The 21,009-nt window shown below is 37.8% G+C and overlaps 1 protein-coding gene across 1 annotated transcript in view; it reads left to right on the forward strand.

Moving 5' to 3' along the window:
• The window catches only part of CCDC148 (coiled-coil domain containing 148), a 235,562-nt gene that overhangs the window by 176,574 nt on the left and 37,979 nt on the right, over positions 1-21,009 (forward strand). Inside the window, exon 12 of the mRNA XM_004743903.3 lies at positions 5,157-5,275. Coding sequence (XP_004743960.1) covers positions 5,157-5,275 — 119 coding nt within the window. The remainder of the gene's footprint in view (positions 1-5,156; positions 5,276-21,009) is intronic.

Raw genomic sequence — 21,009 nt, forward strand, 5'->3', positions numbered from 1 at the left:
TGGATTTGTTTAGCAGAGGTATATCATGTATTTCTCATTTGCAAGATGCAGTACTAGATACAAATACGTATTACAGGGTAAGCATGTTCCTTACCCTTCAGAAATTCACACAGATGTGTGAAAGATTATGTGATGAAATATAGATGCTTATCAAATCGATTGTAGGGAAAGAATAGTCATACTTCAATTGGTGGCAATTTTATGGGATACAGGCTGATCTAAATGGAGCAAATGGAAAAAAATTAAAGTAAAAAAAAAAGCACAATAATTTTCTTTTAAGAGGACCTGCTGCTTTTACATGTAACAGTATCACTATTTTGTGAGGTTGCATATTCCATACCAAAAGTAGAAAGATCTGTAAGATGCAAAGAATTAGCTAAGTAAATTAGAATCTAGAAAATGGACTTAAAGTCCATTATCTCAGTGGCTTATGAGTAATGGAATTGGATAATTTAGATTTCCTATTTCATATATTTTAAGTATCTAGTTAAGGATTATGACCTCCTCCTGAATAAGTCTATAAAGCCCTTGAAATAATGACCTGGGAACAAAGTATAGAAATTTATTTGTTCGAAGATTCAACATCATACAGATTGCTTGAAATCAGAAACCAAACTGTCTTCCTTCTACAATGCTTTAGTCCTAACATTTTGCTTTCTATGTGTAAACAAGAAATTCTTATTTTATGCTGAATTATAATAAATCTTGGACTGAAGGCATGAAAAATATAATTTAATGGTTGTGTAGTATTAGTCTAAGTTTTTTAGAATTAAACTTTGAGGTACTCTAATGCTGTCAACATTGTGTCCTAGTGGAATTTTTAACAGGAAACATGTTTGGAAGGTTAGAAAGGTAAAGTGGGGTATAAAATGATCTCAGGGGCGCCTGGGTGGCTCAGTGGGTTAAAGCCTCTGCCTTCGGCGCAGGTCATGATCCCAGGGTTCTGCGATTGAGCCCCACATTGGGCTCTCTGCTCAGTGGGGAGTCTGTTTCCTCCTCTCTCTCTGCCTGCCTCTCTGCCTACTTGTGATCTCTCTCGGTCAAATAAATAAATAAAATCTTTAAAAAAAATGATCTCAAACTCTTTGAAAATTTAGCATAGCATTATTTTACACAATAGTTTCTTTGGTTTATTTACACCTTTACTGGCTTAACTTCTCCAAAACAAGCAAACTGTAGGACTGTGAAAGGGGAACATCCAATATGAATCTGAGATAATACGAGGAGATGGGGAGGAATGAAGTCCTGTTTTGTTTTCCAAGAAAGCAAGCTTTTCCTAAAAATGTCATCTGTGAAAGTCAAGGAAGAAACTTTAAATTCAACTCTTTTTTTTTTTTTAAAGATTTTATTTATTTATTTGACAGAGGGAAATTACAAGTACACTGAGAGGCAGGCAGAGAGAGAGAGAGAGAAGGAAGCAGGCTCCCTGCTGAGCAGAGAGCCCGATGCGGGACTCGATCCCAGGACCCTGAGATCATGACCTGAGCCGAAGGCAGCGGCTTAACCCACTGAGCCACCCAGGCGCCCCTAAATTCAACTCTTATTACTTGAACTTATTTTCTGATTTCCCTATCCCTAGAAGGTCATAAGTATCACTCAAAAAGTAAAAAACAACATGTTTGAAATCTGTGTCTCAACAAATGTCCCAAAGAACTAGCTGAATTTCCTTAGCCTTAACTTTAGTTTGAGGCTTTCAAAGTCAATAATTCTTGACATACAATTCCTACTCCTATTAATTGCCAAAAAGTGAATGGAACTGTCCTTAGGGAAGTTCTTAGTTCAGACTTTACCATCCTGCAACTAAAACTGCTGGCCTTGTTCCCATCCACAACTTTGTTATTCTTGGACCAGAGACCAGAAGAAGCTTCCACTCACCTAATGATGATCAGTTAAGCCCTGTGTCAGACATGATACAAGATACTATAATACAAAGATGAATAATGCAGACCAATATGGAAAATGCTATGCTAAGGATACATAAATAGTGCCTTAGAAGGTACACCTATGCCTGGAGGAGAGGGAGAAGGAGAAAGGCTAAACGCTAAAACTGAGTCTTAAAGAATGGATAGGAGGGACTTAGCAGGCTACAGGCAGGGCAGACCATGCTGGGCATGTAGTAAATGCCTAAATATATCAGTAACAATCCAGTGGCAGAATCAGGGAACTCAAGGCAGGACAAAATGGAGAGTATAAACCTTCACCAGGGGTCATTGGTGTGTCAAGGATGGAGCTAAGATATTTTCCTGGAAGGGTTCAGAGGGTGATTCAAGGAGGAGATGATGTTTGTTCTGATAGTAAGCGTAGAGTAAAACTGACAGGTGGAAGAGGGAAAGGATGTCATCCTAGCTAAGAAATTTTGCAAAAGGCAAATAGGAAAGAAAGTACATGGTCATCTTCTTCTATTTATGCTCTCACCCTAGAGATCTCACCTAGTCCTGTGGCATCAAATACCATTTTAAGTGAATTATTTCCTTAATTCAGATCTCCATCCTTGAATCAACCCTTGAGCCACCCATCTGCACCCTCCATTTGTTTATTTGGAATCTTCACTTCAAGGTCTTACAGTCCTGTCAATTGTTCAATGTTCAATACTGAGCTCCTCTTTCCCAAACCTGTTATTCTTCCAATCTTCCATCTCAGTTATTGGCTTAATCATTCAACTGGTTGCTCTAGCAAAAATCTAGATTCCCTTTTTCTTCAAACTTCATATCCAATCCCCCAGTGAGCAGTCTGGCTCCACTCAAAAGCCATCTCAAGTCTGCACACTTCCCTTCATCTCCGGTCCAAGTGATCATTTTTGCCTTATTCTTCTATCTGGTCTCCTTATTTCTCCTTTGTTCCTTTACTATCCATTCTTCACCCAATATCCAGAACTACCTTTTAAAAATATTAGTCAGATAATGTCACTCCCTGCTATGAATTCTTCAATAGCTTTTCCTTGTTTCTAGACCTTAAATCCTCACCTAATCACTTAGCCCCCAGCTAGCTTCTCAGTCTCACTTCCATTTTTAACTCACACCACATGCTCAGCCATACTGGCTTCTTCCCAGACCTGAAAATGCACAAGGTCTTTCCCTACTCAATGCTGTTGTACCTAGAGCTCCCACTTCTGTGGTGATCATTCTCATTGTCTCACAATCATCTTTCAAGTTTTGATTCAAATGTCATTACACAAATATGCCTTCTAATGAAAATTCTACCCCAAATTTTCTAAATCATTACTATACTTTTTTCCTTCTTGGAACTTCACATGTAATATTCTGTTCATTCATTTATGTGTTTATTCTCTTTCTCTCTTTCTTTCTAGAAGTCCCAGCTCTATGAGGCTGAGGCCTTATTTCTCTGTAAGCATCATATTCAAGTACACAGCACAGTACCTGGCTTAAAGCATGTGTTCAATAAATATTTGCTGAACAAATGAGTACTAAAGTCAGTAATATCTTAAGACTGGAGATAACGGTTGACAGAATTAAATACACAAGAGACATTATGTAAAACAAGGATTGAGAAGGATCATTTAGTTTGCTCATTTGGATGTCCCTGGTGAGCCTAGTGAATTTGGTGGGAAGGCAGAGGTGGGAAAGTCATGGATGAGAAATAAAAATAGGAGATGTGAAATTCAAGAACAGTAAGTATTCTAAGATGTTTAACTGAAAAAGGAACAATGAAGGGACAGTCTTGGGGCTCTAAAGAAAATTATTTTAAATTTTATAAATGGGTGAGATTTGTACATATTTCCATGTGAGGAGAAGGAAGCAGCATAGACCAAGAGATTGAAGGTGCGAAAGGAAGAGAGGTAGATGATGGAGAAAGGTTATGAGAAGATGGAAATGGGGAGTAGAATCTGGAACCCATCTTGTACAAATGAATGACATCTCTTCTTCTGAGGGGCAAGGCATCAAGAAAGGTATCATTTAGAGCCTCCATTTTTCCTGGTAAAAGTGAAGAAAGAAGTAGTTATAGATCTTAACATAGTGAACAGGTTTTGGAATGTAGCCATGAGAAATTAAGAGGCATTAACCAGGAATTCATGAAAGGAATGCTGGTTATTAATGAGGATTCAGTTGAAACCATAAATTTGTAGAAATTCTGTAGAAAATTTTGTAGAAAAACTTTCACAATTGTGTAATTAATTCATCAATCAAAATTTTTTTTGGTATATACTATGGTCTAAACCCTTTAATTAATGTTGGAAGTACCAAAATAAATCACATTTTCTGAGTCTAGCGGGGGAGAAACAAGCATATTAATTAGTGTCTTCCACAACGGACCTTCTGCTGGCAGTTACTCACCATCATTCACCATTGAGGTACTCTGCTTTTTCCAGCAAGATCCAGTCTCTTGACTGGACACACTCTTGACACACAACATGACAAGCCAGAGTGGTTGAAGGGGCCTCTGTCAAATAAGCATTAACTTCAATTGTCCCACCTGTGGAACTAGGGGAACCCTGAATAATGGTTTCATCCTCCTGAAAATCCATATGAGTGCTTTCAGTTTTCTCAGTCGGCCTCCATTTTCAGAGAAGGGAAGTAAAACAGGTCTAGGAAGAACAAAGCTCTCACCTTTTTGAGCTTGATAAATTTGTCCTTTATTTTACCACATAAGTCAGAACTACTATATATCACAACCCTGCTAATTTTTTCTTCTCCTCCTTCCTCCCACCTATCTCCTGCCACTTCCCCAGAAGCATAAAGCTTTCAACATCCTGCTGTCCATTAGCATAAATAAACTCTTGCTTTTAAAGTAAAAATAGGTTTAATGCCATATTTGTTAAAGACTGCATTATCGTAAGAGGATAAAAATATTCTTGAGTAACAGGTAGATCATAGATTTTAGAGACAATAACATGCTTCTATTGTGGTTCTCTGAAAGTCGATTATTTTAACCATAGATTTAAACTTCAGATCTCAGCATAAGTTACATTTCCACTTTAGAAGTTGTTAAACCATGCAGTTTCTCAAGACATGTACCTTCATGTTCTCATTTTTATTTGTTTTCAATATACTGTAGGCAGATCTAAGAAATGAAAAAAGATAACATGCCATTAAATTTAATATTGGCTATAGGAACCAGGAGATATGTTGTTATAACTTTTCTCTTCATTTTGACTTATCTATTTTTAATTTAAATTTTATGTATCATTTGTACTATAGATAAGAAAATACTGGGCTAAAAAAGAACAGAAATGGCAAGAAATGGAAATAAGAGATCTTCAGCGTCTGGAAGAACTGAAGAAATTAATGGCTGAACAGTCAGTGAAAGACAGAGAAAGGTAAAAGAAAAATCCTAACTTGCGTAGTAATGGAGGTGGTTAGACAGAGGGAGCATTTTTCTATACTTAATGTATTCTTACAATATTTATATTCACAAATAGATAAAATCACACTTATAATGTATTTCAGTCTCTCATATTCATACACAAAGTTACACTTTTACTTAGATAGCTTCCACGCTAAAACCCTCACAGATGATTTCATAGTACCTGATTGCCCATTGTGTGCATGAAATGATGCTGGCTGCTGCTATGACTTAATATGGTGACCTAGAAGGAGGAAACCATTATTCAGAAAAGAAGGGAGACCCATTTGTTGTGACTATGGCTGGGGAAGACAATGCACAATTATACTGTGTATGCGATTAATTCTAGTATACTTAGAATGTACCCTATGAAGGAAAACACAGAGGATTTCTTGGAATAATGTAATTTTAGAGCTGAAGAGGACATTTGAGATCAACTAACCCAGTGTCCTCATTTTGTGAATGCGTACCCTGAGAAATTAAAATCACTTTTCTAAGTTTACCATATCAATCAGTGTCAGCAAGGAGCCAGAGACAACACAGTAATTTGAATAGGGAAAGTTTAAGATAAAGAATCACTAATTCTAATAGAAAACCTCTGTTATATAAAGAAATAAAGGGTACTTTAAAGAAAACCCCCGGGGCTGAAGAAAGTTTTCCATAGAAGAAACGAATATGGATTGGGGCGCCTGGGTGGCTCAGTGGGTTAAAGCCTCTGCCTTCAGCTCAGGTCACGATCCCAGGGAGCCTGCTTCCTCCTCTCTCTCTCTCTGCCTGCCTGCCTCTTTGCCTACTTGTGATCTCTGTCTGTCAAATAAATAAAATATTAAAAAAAAAAAAGAAGAATATGGAAGCCACCCCCACCCCCATGGTTAAGACTCAGACCTCATTGTTGAAGGCATGGTTGTAGCCCAATGCATGGTAGAGAAGTTTTAAAAGGGCTCAACCAGAACTTGTTCGTAGTCACAGGGCAAGCAGGAAATGCCCTGCTTGAGTGTAGGAGGCCAAAGCTGGAACTCAACCATTGGGATGCTTGCAAAACTCAGTAGGAATCTGACCCTGGGAATGCCTCTAAAATTTGATGGGAAACTGACCACTGGCTGCCATTGGAACTCCATGGGGACAGGGGCCACTGTAAGTTCCCCACACATGCAGCAGGCAGCCATATGGTAGGAGCAAGAAGGGGTACCAGAAAAGGGGAATCAGAAAAGAAAGCCTCTTCCTTCTTCAGCATCTTTCCAGAACCCATTTCTAACATAGCTTAACATTGTGCCAGACAATAAATTGGTAACTGGCGTAGTTATCTAGTTAGCTAGCTTCTGAGTAGATTTTCACAAGAGATAAATTAAGAATAGCTCTTTTGTTTCATAACAGAAATCACAGTAAGTTTACTGTTAGTGTAAAAAACCTTGCCTGGAACTCTGTACTTTCTGCTCAATTTTGCTAAAAATAAAGTCTATTTAAAAACTACCCCTTAGGGGTGCCTGGGTGGCTCAGTCACTTAAGCCTCCAACTCTTGGTTTTGGCCCATGTCCTGATCTCATGGTTTGTGAGATCGAGTTGGGATCCACACTCAGCAGGAATTTGCTTGGATATACTCTCTCCCTCTGACCCTTCCTCTCCCTCTCTATCTCTAAATAAATCTTTATTTATTTATTGTAAATAAATAAATACAAAATAAAATTACCCCTTAGACTTATGCATAACCTTGGAAGACATAACCATTTTATACAACAAGTTTCACTTTTATCAAGGAAGCTTCCTTTGTGAGTCATGGGACAGTTATCTCAAACTCTAGCTACCAAACTTGCAGAATAAATCTGGAGTTCCACATAGATTCTGGGCAATTCCCAAGGATTCTCCAGATGAAACTTACATAATTTTCTAGGTATCTCAGGATTTTAGAGTTCAGTTTAATCTATTATGGAGACAAAAGGAGAATACAGCAAAGCCAAGTCTCTAGACTAAGAGGTGAAACAGCTAATGAGAAACCAGCCAAAAAGCACAAACCAAGATAAAGTGGATACCAGCAGGTAGGTCATGCCATAGGTCAGAGGCCAAAATCCCACTAAAGAGCAAGACAATGGTGAGGTCAAAGGCTTGTTGGATAGTCTGAAGCTATGCTGGGGAATTGAGAGCGCCACAGGAGTTAACGGGGGTTGGGGAAAATGAAAAGATATGAGGTCCCAACATCTAGCAGACATGCTTCTAATAGACTCTCCTCTCATAGCCAGGGAGTTTCTTTGATTAGAGAGCCATTTCAGTCTTTTGCTTCCTGTTTCAATAATTATCAAGATTAGCTGACTCAGAACTCCAATTGAAAAGAAGAAAAGGAAAATCAGATTAATCTGCATTACATAACAGGAAAAAATAGGCATATCACACATAGCAGAAAGAGTACTAAGGACTAGGAACCAGGGGACCAGGGTTTTAGTCTTAAATCTCCTTGGAATACTATATGACTTGGCAAAAACCATTCATTTAACCTCTGTGAGGCTCTGCTTTGTTCTTTGTAAAATTAAACTGGATAGCTTCTGAGGGCTAAGTGAGCTATCGACTTTAAGGGGTCTATGATCTGCGTATTCAACTCACGTGACATGTTGTAGATATGGATTGTTATAGTCCAGTACTTGCATGCCAATGGGAAATCAGTAAGGAAGGTCATTAAAATATCAGGATAATATGATATAACAAGAAACAGTCCCCAGAAAATTTTGGATAATGTATATGAAAGTATTGTCCTCATTCTGTGACTTAGGGAGATGGAGTTCCAACATATAAAGACTGTTGGTTGCTTTTGCTTCTGGAAAGAACCAGAAGTTGTGTTCTTTTGTAACCACCCTGACACTACGAGATTTGGGTAATTGCTTTTTCTCTACTACTGAAATACAGTTCACAAATCTCATGTTTAATTTTTTAACCGGAGGCACATTTTTTTGCTTAATATCAGAATAAAAGCTTAAAACAGTTTCCAGATCTGTTAAAAACACATACATGGCCTTGAGGGTTTAAAATTTTCTGTTGTTTATTTTCTTCTTCTATATTCGAAGTGTCTTGAAAACAATATGCATAAATTAGCAGATTGATTAAGTCTAACAAGAAAATTCCTTTTCTGCAGGTCAGAAATGGTTAAGTATTGGCAGTTTCATGTGGTTCAACATAAAAAGATTCAATGATTCATTTTATTTATTAATTGTGTTTCCCTTCTCAGTTATATTCTGTATTTTGCCCTCATTTTAAAAATGTATTATTCAAAGTAAATTTAATCAACATATAAGTGTATTATTTGTTTCAGAGGTAGAATTTAGTGATTCAGCCATTGCATATAACACCCAGTGCTCATTCCATCAAGTGACCTCCTTAATGCCAATGCCCATCACCTAGTTACCCCATCCTCCTACTCACTTCCCCTCCAGCAACCCTCAGTTTATTTCCTATAGTTAAGAGTTATTTTATTTTATTGAAATTGTTTTTGCCAAAGTTTCCACTAACCTCCTCATTTCCCTATTTTCTTTCTGAACATGCCAGAGAAGTTAAGAGGAAAGGTTCTTTAATCAAGTTGTTGACATTAGAATCCTGGCTCTATTCTTCTTTTTTTTTTTTTTTTTAAATATTTTATTTATTTACTTGACAGAGATCATAAGTAGGCAGAAATGTAGGCAAAGGGGGCGGGGGGAGGAAAGCAGGCTCCCTGCTGAGCAGAGAGCTCAATCCCAGGACCCTGAGATCATGACCTGAGCTGAAGGCAGAGGCTTTAACCCACTGAGCCACCCAGGCGCCCCTCCTGGCTCTATTCTTTTTCTTTCTTTCTTTTTTTTTTTTTTAAGATTTTATTTATTTATTTGACAGAGAGAGATCACAAGTAGGCATAGAGGCAGGCAGAGAGAGAGAGGAGGAAGCAGGCTCCCTGCTGAGCAGAGAGCCCCATTCGGGACTCGATCCCTGGACCCTGAGATCACGACCTGAGCCGAAGGCAGCGGCTTAACCCACTGAGCCACCCAGGTGCCCCCTGGCTCTATTCTTTATAGCGATGTAAGTTTTGGGTAAGTTATTCAATTTCCCTGTGCTTAAATTTCTTTGTACGATAAAGACATATCTAGTGTCTACTTCTTAGGAGTGTTGGAAGGATTAAAGAGGTAGTGAATGTAGCACATATTAAATATAAGTGATTGCTATCAACTAAATTTTTAAAACATAAGATAACTTCTAACAATAATTTCTTAAAATATTTAAGCATTTTGGGGCACCTGGGTGGCTCAGTCAGTTAAGTATCTGCCTTCAGCTCAGATCATGATCTCAGGGTCCTGGGATCAAGCCCTGCATCAGGCTCCCTACTCCGTGAGAAGTCTGCTTCTCCCACTCACTCTCCCTCTGTGCTTTCTCTTTCTCTCAAATAAATAAAATCCTTTAAAAAATATTTAAGCGGGGCACCTGGGTGGCTCAGTGGGTTAAAGCCTCTGCCTTTGGCTCAGGTCATGATCTCAGGGTCCTGGGATCGAGCCTCCGCACTGGGCTCTCTGCTCAGCAGGGAACCTGCTTCCTCCTCTCTCTCTCTGCCTGCATCTCTGCCTACTTGGGATCTCTTTCTCTCTCTGTCAAATAAATAAATAAAATCTTTAAAAAATATATTTAAGCATTTTAATATTTTCTCTTTTTTCTTTTTTTTTAATTATTTTATGTCAGTCACCATACAGTACATCATTAATTTTGGATGTAGTGTTCCATGATTCAATTATTGCATATAAAACCCAGTGCTCCATGCCCTCCCTAATACCCATTTTAATATTTTAGATAAAACATGTAACAATGAGGACATTTTTATTAAAAATAAAAAGCATGAGGTTAAAGCAAAAGTGTCCCTTGATCACTACTCTCATACAATGTCTTCTCTGGAAGTCCTTTCTGTTATCAGTTATCTATTGATAGATATGCATACATACTATCTCTATATACCTATACAAAAAAATGACTTTAAGAACAAAAACAAAAACAAAACCCAATACATTTTATAATATACTACTATTGTATTAGCTCCACCTGCCATAACAAAGTACCATAGACTAGTGGCTTAAGCCACATAAATTTATTTTCTTATAGTTCTGGAGACTAGAAATCCAAGATCAGGGTACCAGCATGGTGAGTTTCTGTGAAGAACGCTTTCTGGCTTATAGACCAGTGGTTTCTTGCTTTGTGCCCATAGATGGGGAGAGAGACAGTAGCTCTAAGATATCTCTTCTTAAGGACACTAATCCCATCCAGAGGACCTACCCTCAAGACCTCATCTAAACTTAATTATTACCTAGGGCCTCATCTCCAAGCACTATTGCATTGGGGATAGGGTGGTAGGACTTCAACATATATGAATTTTTAGAGGGACACGTTCAGTTTATAGCAACCATTTGGGTTTAAAAAAGCATTTATGAATCTACAAATTACCTATTACTATTAACTACTATTTATTGGTTACGCTAGCAGATAAGGTTTTTATGCCAATTAGAAAAGGTACTCTGTTCTGGTGGCAAAGTGCATAGATTCCCTACCTGAATAGACAAATTAGGAAAAGATGGGGGGACCATGGCAGGCAGCTTGGCAAGCAGTGACAAAGCTGGATGCCATTCTCTATTTATACTCCTGGGCCAGCATTACCTTTGCAAAGCACAAATTTCAAAATGATATATAGCACCCCTGCAAATAGATGTACTTATTTTTTTTAAATAGTGTGTATTATCCACATTTCTTCTAAAATTTAGCCATCTGGAATTTATTTCCAAGAATGGTATGACTTAAAAGTCTGATTTTCATTTTTTTGGTCTAAATTGATAGCAAACTCTGTCAACACCAATTATTTAATGATTCATCCTAACCCACTGAGTTGAAATGCCACCTTTATTATATATTATACTTCTAATTATACTTTCATATCCATATGGACTCTTGAGTAAATTAAATAAAACTGATCTATATTTATATTTCTACATCGATACTGTGCTGTTTTAGTTAATCTGTTTTGCTATCTGATAGAACAAGTGTTCACTCATTATTCTTTTCAAAAATATCTTATTCTTATGTCTAATTTTATTTTTAAAAATCCTGTTGATTGTTTGCATTGCAATTTTGTTAGAGAATGCTGACATACATACCAAATTTAATCTCTAATCTAGGATCATCCTTCTGGAATAGCTCTCCAGTTCAAGTCTTCTCTCACTTCTGCAAAAGATTTCATAGTTTTTGTTTTCTGGTGAAGGCTTGGAAATTATTTTGGAATAAGTAGAAATTGATGACCAAGAATCTGATTCTAAATTTCTTTAGTAGCTGTGTGAGGAAAAGTGTATGAACTAGGAAGTGGTAGTGGGGATGCCGAGGTGACAAATGTTCAAGTATTTAGATTAGGTGAAATATGATAACTTGTTTCATTGGGAGTGGAGTTTGAGGGAAGAACAGAGAAAGAAGCATCGTTCTGAATATTATTGAGCTATTTCTATCCTCTTAGGTTGAAAGCTTTAGTTAGTCAGTTTTCAGTCTCTTTTATTTTCTAATAAATTTATTTGGCTATGGGTTCCTCTTTTTCTGTGTATCTTTGGCTGCATTCTACAAGTTTTGAAATTGGGTTTCATTATCTAATTTCTAAATAACTTACATTTCATTCTTGATGTCCTAACAATAAATTGATTGATACTGAAGTGTTTGCCAAAGGCAGGGTTACTGATAGTTTTCAATTTTTTTGATGCGTCTATGTTCCACATCTTTCCATAACAATGTGCAAAAATTTAGAATGGTTTATGGGAAGCTACTGACCTTGCTACTTTTTTTTTTTAAGATTTTATTTATTTATTTGACAGAGAGAGATCACAAGTAGGCAGAAAGGCAGGCAGGGAGAAGTGGGGGTGGAGGGAAGCAAGCTCCCTGCTGAGCAGAGAGCCCAATGCAGGGCTCGATCCCAGGACCCTGAGATCATGACCTGAGCTGAAGGCAGAGGCTTTAAACCACTGAGCCACCCAGGCGCCCCGACCTTGCTACTTTTTTTTTTTTTTTTAAGAATTTATTTATTTGACAGAGAGAGAGAAATCACAAGTAGGCAGAGAAGCAAGCAGAGAGAGAGAGGGGAGGAAGCAGCCTCCCTGCAGAGCAGAGAGCCCGATGCGGGGCTCAATCCCAGGACCCTGGGATCATGACCTGAGCTGAAGACAGAGGCTTTAACTCACTGAGTCACCCAGGGGCCGCGCTACTTTTAACATTAAAGAAATAATACCTCTTTATTGAAGAGCAACTTATATATTACAAACTTCCTTGTTTTCAGTGTACAATTAAATGATTTTTAGTAAATTTGTATAGGTGTACAACCCTTGCTATAGTCTAGTTTTACATCATGATGTAAATGTTTTACAACATCCCAGGAAGATCTCTCGGGCCCATTTCCATTAATTCCCGGTCCTACTCCCAGCCCGTAATGACCACTAATCTCTTTCTGTCTCAGTAGATTTGCTTTTTCTGGCTATCTTATATAAATGTAATGCATCTGGGTTCTTAGCATAATGTTTTTGAGGCTCACCCATGTTATACCATGTATTATTTTTTTCCTTTTATTTCCAAATAGTATTCCATTTCATCATTACTTTTTAAATCTGTTTTGCTAGGGCAATATATATTTTTTTCCTGGTGATGAGAGATTAATGTATGCAGGATGATTAACCAAGTAGGGTTCAAAATGTATATAAAAGTATGATATGAATTCTGTATAAGACTTTACTTTGTACTAAGGTCAAGTATTGACTCACACTATTCCCAAATGTGTGAAGAATAATAACTGATCTCAACTTCTATATGAGACCACTTCCTGCAGGGTAGTGAAGAAAGATGACAACTTTTCAATTAAAAGTCATCTCAAGCACTTTCATTTCAAAATTACCTCATTTTAGATTATCTCTACCCATTTAGTGGGGCAAAATACCAACTCCCGACCGGTCAGGTAGCCTCCTTCAATGGAAGGATGTAATGCCTGGTTAGCCTATAGGTTCTGACACCCTTAAGGGTCCTCATTCCCCTATGCAATTTCATCTCATCCTTCTATCTCCCCAGGGGACAAGGGAGTACTATCCAGTAGAAATATATGCTAATCACACATATAATTTAAATTTTTCTCATAGCCACACTTAAAGATGTAAAAAGTGACAGATGGAATTGGCTTTTTTTTTTTTAAGACATATTTATATATTTTAGAGAGAGAGAGAGAGAGAGCAAGAGAGCACATGAGCAAGCATGGGGAGAAGGAGGGAGAGGGAGAATCTTAAGCAGGCTCCACACCTAGCAGCACCGACCTCGAAAGGGATGTGATCTCACAATCCTGAGATCATGACCTGAGCTGAAATCAAGAGCCAGGCACTTAACCGACTGAGCCACCCAGGGCCCCCCACAATTTTATTTTTAAGTAATCTGTACATTCAAGGTGGGTGTAAATCTGACCTTTCACTTATTTATATTCATTGTTGTTCCTTGCAATTTAATAAAAAGCCTGCCTGTCCCACTTAACTTACTTGTAGTAACTTTAACATATTTTAATTTTTAACTATATGCTCTGGAGGATAATTTAAAGATTTCTAAAGTAGACTTCCATGGCTAAGTAGCCCCTCTGGATAACATTTCTTAACCAGAAGACTGAATGAAGCTTTCATGACCAACAGATGGAAGGTAAGGATATAAGAACTTCATTGGTCAATGCTAGTGTAGTACTAGAGCCCCAGTTGCATTCTTTCCTAGAACAGAAAAAGTCCTGAAAGTCCTGATGCTTAGGCCAGGACCCAAACCAATTAAATCAGAACCTGTGGCAATGGGATTTTGGTCCCAACAGTTTATGAAAATCTTTAGGGGATTCTAAAATGCAGTGAAGTTTGAGGACTATTATACTAGACCTCTTTTTATACTTTTTGAAGTATGGACCCAAATCTTCTATTGTATTCTTGAGAAGATCCCACTTTTTGTAGACCTGCCTCTGAATTTTTTTCTTCTGATTCTATTCCCTCATTGAAATAGTGCAGGGAAGTCATGGAAATGAAACTTTATATTCATGGAGGAGTTTATCAATTCAAGAATCCTCTGCAAGCAAAAATCTTGCATGTTTCTGTCTAAGCAAATGTGTATGTGTGTGCATACGTGTACGTGGGTATGTGTTCAATGGAGAAATTATTATTTAGTTGTTTAGTTATTTAATTATTGTTTCCAAAAGAAAGGGGTTTTTCTATGTTGCAAAAAGTACATCTTTGAAGTTTAAGATGGTGATGACCATTTGGGAAGGAAGAAACTAGAGCCAGCTGCCGTCCTAACACTAAATTGGCTTTGTTAATCTAGTGTGTGTTTGGGGGTGCTTGCCAACAGCAGGGAATTGACAATTATTGCATTTTCTAAGTAGTAAAACCAGATGTTTCTATTTTCCGTGTCTTTTCTTAACAATATGCAAAATTCAGCATGTTGTATTAGAAGACATTAAGGACATTTAAAGTGGGTTCACAGTCTAATCTGTGATTTTTAAAGAGTATGTTTATTAGGGTGACTTCAACAGAAACTTTACAAACATTTGTTATGTTTTTGCTTCTCAGCAAGAGATTTCCCAAAATTAGTGGAATGCTCTTGTTCATTAAATCTCTGTCAACCAAATCTCCATTCCAAGTAGATGTGCCAAATGATGCTGACCAAGGATCACTGTGAGGCATTAAACAAATAGAGTTCTTAGTAAGACTGTCTGTTTTGTCTTTTAAAGGATATTAGAAATGTTTCACAAATTAGAAATTTAAAAGACTGAGATAGAACCCACAGGTAGCCAACATGCTATTTTCCAACTCATAGAGGTAATTCTGTCTAAAAATAATAAAACTGAGAACCTGCTCATCAGTATAACATAATGAATTATGACGTGTGTGTGTGTGTGTGTGTGTTTCATACATTGGAACATGAATACACAGATTATGTGACTTAATTTTAATGGTCCTTGAATGAATCTTAGCTGAGCAAGCATAAGAGGGAGGCTAAGAAGTTTATGAACAAAGCAATGTACAATAATTTTAACGTGAAAAGAAACAAGCAAGCTTGTGCCAGTGGGCAGACGGAGCACCAGCTGGGCAGAGATGGCTCAGCTAAGGGTCATTGTAGAGGTCTTGGATGACGATTTATCTCCTGATCATCAAGTCCAGCTTTAGATTTATGGTCCTTACCAAACCACAACAATCAGAGAGCATCTTTTGTTTAGTACTTTGGGTTGCTTTAATTTATTGTTTACAACTTTGATTTTTGATTTTAGAAATCTTTGCTCATTAAAAAACTACAGGATTTCTACCATATGCCACGTTGATCTGTCTGTTACAGTTACATGCTTAAGACATAAAGTGGAATGCAGTAGGTATGTGTTTGGTAGAGGGCTGGCAATGTTCAGAACCCCTGATAATGCATATTTTATACAAAATGTTCGTTATTGCTTCCTTTTAGTACCCTTTTAGCATTATTTGTCCATCATATGTATGTATCAATGAAGTGACCACAGATGCTACCATTTCAAATAGAATAGCTAGATAGCTGTGTTTTGTCAAGAATCACTTACCTCATATTCTCTCCACAGGAACACAGACTTTTATCTTGTATTATTAATTATTAATTAATTAATTGTAATTATTAATGAATGCTACAGATATTCAAAAATTTCTTACTAGGGATTGGATTGTTTTGAAACTGCATTGCCTTTCTCCCATTCCACATTTGTACCAATATGTAGAGGCAAATAATTTGCTCTGTCATTTCTACAGCAAAGGGATGCTAGTCCTCTGATGCCCCACACAGTATTTTTGAGTGAGGGGACAAACACTCTTTAGGTTACTGAGGTTTTTATTGCTAACTCCTTAGTTAGGGAGTTTTACTAAGGACTTTCAGGTAATGAAATACTGACCTATTAGGCATAAACTCTAGGAAGATTTTCTAAAGCTGTGGGGCTAGGTAGGCAGAAACTTAGCAAGCATGGTTAAATGAAGGATGTTTAAAGCCATGGGCTAGGAGAAATCTAATGGTAGCTTTCAGGAAATAACACTACTGTGATGGATACAATATAGCTTCGAGCACTTGTTTATCCTTCCTTCCTTTGCTTGGAACTATTCCTGTAAGGCACGGGCGCACACGCGCGCACACACACACACACACACACACACACACAGCTATCAGATGATATTTAATAGTAATTACTCAGTGAAAGGAACATGTTTATAATCTAGGTTGTTTTCTTATTTTATGTATTTTAATATGAGTTTTATAGTCTTGTAATTTTAGAGCTGGGCGGAATCTTGGAAAGCACCTAGCCCAGCCTTCTTGTATTAACTAGGGTTCTAGTTTGCAAACATAAGAAACCATTTCTGCTTGAATTTTGCAATAAAAATATTTTATATTAAGGTAGCTTACAGAATCAGTTGCAGACCTGAGCTTAGAAAATGCTTGGGAATAATCGAGGCTGGGAAGATAAGAAGAGTCAAGGCTGTACTCCAGCTCCCTGCACAGAATCATCCCAGCAAGTCCAGCCACTGACCACCAGATGCCATGGCTTGCACCTCCTCCGCTGCCATCTCTGGATTCTGGACATCCTAGTTGGCAGTGCTGCTTTTAATCATACCCCTGCCCTGCTGCTCTGCCAGGAGCCTTCACAGTGTCTCCACAGGCCCTGCTTTTTTAAAAAAAAATTTATTAATATGTAATGTATTATTTGTTTCAGGGGTGCAGACCTTGGATCATCATTCTTACACAATTCACAACACTCACCATAACACATACCCTCCCAGATGTCCATCCATCAGCCACCCCATCCCTTCTACTGTCCTCCCCTCCAGCAACTCTGTTTGTTTTATGAGATTAAGAGTCTCATGATTTGTCTCCATCTCTGGTTTCATCTTGTTTCATTTTTTCCTCTCTTCCCCCATTATCCTTTGCCTTGTTGCTCAAATTCCACATATCAGTGAGATCGTAGAATACTTGTCTTTCTTTGATTGACTTATTTCACTTAGCATAATTCCCTCTAGTTCCATCCACATCATTGCAAGTGGCAAGATTTCCATTTTTTTGATGGTTATACATATTCCATGGTGTGCATATATATATATATATATATATATATACCACATGTATATATAAATACACCACATTCATCTGCCAATGGACATCTACACAGGCCCTGCCTCTTTGCATCACCAGCTTCCAAGTGAAGCACCCCTGGGCTGAACTCAGGTCAAATGCTCATGAGCTAGCTGCAAAGGTGGGAAAGCAAGTATCTGACATCATTTTATAGAGTTCTTCAAAGGAAGGAGGGGGATTCAGGAGCTGAAAAAAGAAAAGAAAGAAAAGTAAAAAAAAAAAAAAAAGAAGGTCTCTTACTATCTATAACTGTAGTTGGCAAAATCAATAGACTTTTCTTTTTATACTACACTGCCAAAAAAATTTCCTTCCACCTAACACTCTGACTAATAGATATAACTCTAAGAGATATCTTTTTGCCTTATTGTCCTCTGGTTCTGTTATGATCCATCCAAATATTCCATGACCTATGGAATAAATTTTAGTTTACTACCAATAAATATGTCTTAAGTAAAATTATAAGGAAAAGAGAAGTGAAGAAAACAGACAGAAAACTCGTATATATACAAAATGAATTCAGAATTTGGGATCTTTTCTTGGGCTAGTGATCTGCATTTTGATCCTCTCTCCTGATGCTGGGCAGTGGTGGTGAACTGCAACTTCCAGTCAGCCACACAAGAGTGAACAACTGATAGATACACTTATACTCATACAACCATTCCTTTTTTCACTTTTAGTATAGCATTTAATAAATTATATGAGTTATTCCTACACCTTTTTATAAAATAGGTTTTGCATAAGACAATTTTGCTCAACTGTAGTCTAATGCAATTGTTTTGAGCACATTTAAGGTAGGTGAGGCTAAGTTATGATGTTTCATAGGTAAGGTGCATTAGATGCATTTTCAAATGATAATATTTTCAATGTATGATGGGTTTATTGTAACCCCATCGTAAGTCAAGGAAGATCTGTATTTATACATACTATATGTATATGCGTATGTGGCAGGTGATGAACACCTTCAGTAAACAGTCAAGATGACAATTCAAATTTGTGATTTTTCTTTTCTGCTAAGCATTACATATGCTCTTTGCTATCAACCAGCATCTTGGCTGGGTGAGTTTCTTTACCCAATGGGTTGATTTACACTGGCTTGTATATGATAACTTTTACCACTGGCCATGCAATACTGGAAGGTATCCTAGGAGCTCCTTGGATTCCATCTCCTTCTTGCCTCTATTAAAAAACAGCATTCCTATTTCCCTCTGATGCCAACCGTTCCACCACTGTAAACTCCTTTTCTACCTGCTTACTTAGTGCTATGATAAATCCCAAAAGGCAAATTTATTTGTATCAGCTCCCAGTTCAATGTAACCATTGTTATCCTCCTAGTGGCAGTATTCAAAGTTAAAACCAGGAGAGATAAGTGTTTCAGGAGTGGGAAAAAGAGATTTTGGAAATGGGCCTTTAGGGCTAATAATGAAAGCACCATTCCCTCTGTAAGTGATCTGGCTGTGTTGAGAAACAGCACAATATATTGGCCACTACTTCAGAACAAAACCACCTCCTGTAAAATAGCACCCAAGCTCACGAAATACTATCTCACAGCTATGACATATCTGAGTCTTCAAGAGGCCATTTCTTTGTTCAATAAGAACAGCAGCATATGGGCTTCAGCCCACTGCCTTACTTCTTACACAGTTAAGGAAGTTCCTTAGGAAGAAGCATCATCTAGTGGGATGTACTAGGAGTACACAAACAGTGCACACATGGTATATAGGGAAAGAAAGTCCAAATTCTTCTTGCCTTTCCCATTACAGAATGAGTGTGATACAATGTTATAACCAGCTAACACTTCTAATTCCCCTGGTGTATTTTACCCTGTCAAGGGCTCATACAGACAGCAGCCAGTTCAGTCTTAATAAGGATAAATTCATGTACCTGAGCAATGTATAAGTTTTGTTCCCACCACTGGGAGAATTTTATTATGAGCCCATTGAACAAGTACCCATTTGCTAGGGAAGAAGACTGACACACTTATAGCAGATCATCTCTTCTACCTAATTCTTTAAAACCACTCATAAATTATTCCCACAATTTGAACCAGTTCCATTAGGTCCATCCACATAATCTCTCTGAATCTTCCTGTCACAAGTCCTCCAATCATATTCCTTCAATATCCCTAACCAGCTGACCAAACCATTCACTAGTGTCTAGAGATTATTAATTCATTATTTATTCATTTACTTTAAAATATTTGAGTACTTAATGTGTGGCAGTCACTAGTCCTTAACCTCAGGTAAAGTGTACCCTGAGACAGTCCTCTTGAAATTACACCTACATGGAAGATTTCACTTTTTTACCTTGTTTTAGGGAGATTTCAGAGCAGAACTATCCATCATAGCTGTCTACTTTTGTTTGGGGCCAGTTTTTGTGTAGACCTGGCTATAAAACTTGCTCATTTTTGCCGAATGCCCCTTGGGCCAGATGTGTGTGTTGAGGGAGGGAGGTCAGTGTGGACAGTGACATACCTGTTCATACAAATGATCTGTGTCTTCTGGTCATGCGCATGCTCAAGCTCAATCTACTTTCATTTCATTAGTCTCTGCTGCCAGTCACATCTAGCTTTATGGCTGGGTGTCTCAGATAGCATCCAGCTCATTATGAGTAGCTGAATCTCATTGTCACCTGCTGTCTTAAAGTCAAAAGTCCAAGTGATACCCATCCTCGTCTATAAAAGGTAGATTAAAAAATAATACCTATCTCATTTGGATTTTTATGAGAAATTAAAAAGTTAAAACATGGAAGCAGTTACAAGATGCCACATTGTGCCTGCTTGACAAATGGTAGTTATAGTAATTATCATGGTCCCTCAGTAAACCAAGAGCTAGTTCTTCAAAGAGAAATCACAACTTTCAAAGAAGGCCTGAGTATGCTGAGTATGCTGAATCCTGAAGATCTCACTAGCCAAGCTCCATCTAACATTCTGATCATCCAGAATACATCAGTGAATCCATGGGGTCCTGGGGCCACGTGGCATTGCTGTCTGCCCTGTGGCTTAGATCAGCGTGACAGCTTTCTTTTTCTTTGGCCCCTTTTCAGAACTGTAGCTTTTCAGGTCACCCACTAAACTGAGTACTAGAAAGTACTAGAGAGGCATTCTCAAATGCTGATTTTGCTGCTTTCTAAATCCAAAGCATTACGACTTTTTTTTTTTGAAGTGGAAAGTAGTACCACGTGTCTTTTACTTTGAACTAGAATTAAGAAGATCTATATTGAAATGTCTACCCTACACTTCTTGTCTCTCTGATCTTAGGCTGGTTATTTACCTCTCTGAACACCCCACATGGTTGTTATCAGATCAAGGGCAATAACAGTACCTGGATTAAAATACTCACTTGGTAATATTAGTTCCCTTCCATACTCTCCTCCTTACTGATAATGTTTAATCAACTGTTGCCTGGCTTTGCCACATGGATGTCTCTCTGGCACTTCAAATTCTCCATGCCCCAGATCAAGCTGTTCATCACCCCTTCTAATCTGTTCTTCTTCCACTGTTTCCTTTCGGGTAAATGATACCACTACTTAGTCCACTGCCTAGGTGACTCCTCCCTC

The sequence above is a fragment of the Mustela putorius genome, unplaced genomic scaffold, assembly GCF_011764305.1.
Source record: "Mustela putorius furo isolate JIRA1106 unplaced genomic scaffold, ASM1176430v1.1 tig00003869_pilon_pilon_pilon, whole genome shotgun sequence".
Lineage (NCBI taxonomy): Eukaryota > Metazoa > Chordata > Mammalia > Carnivora > Mustelidae > Mustela > Mustela putorius.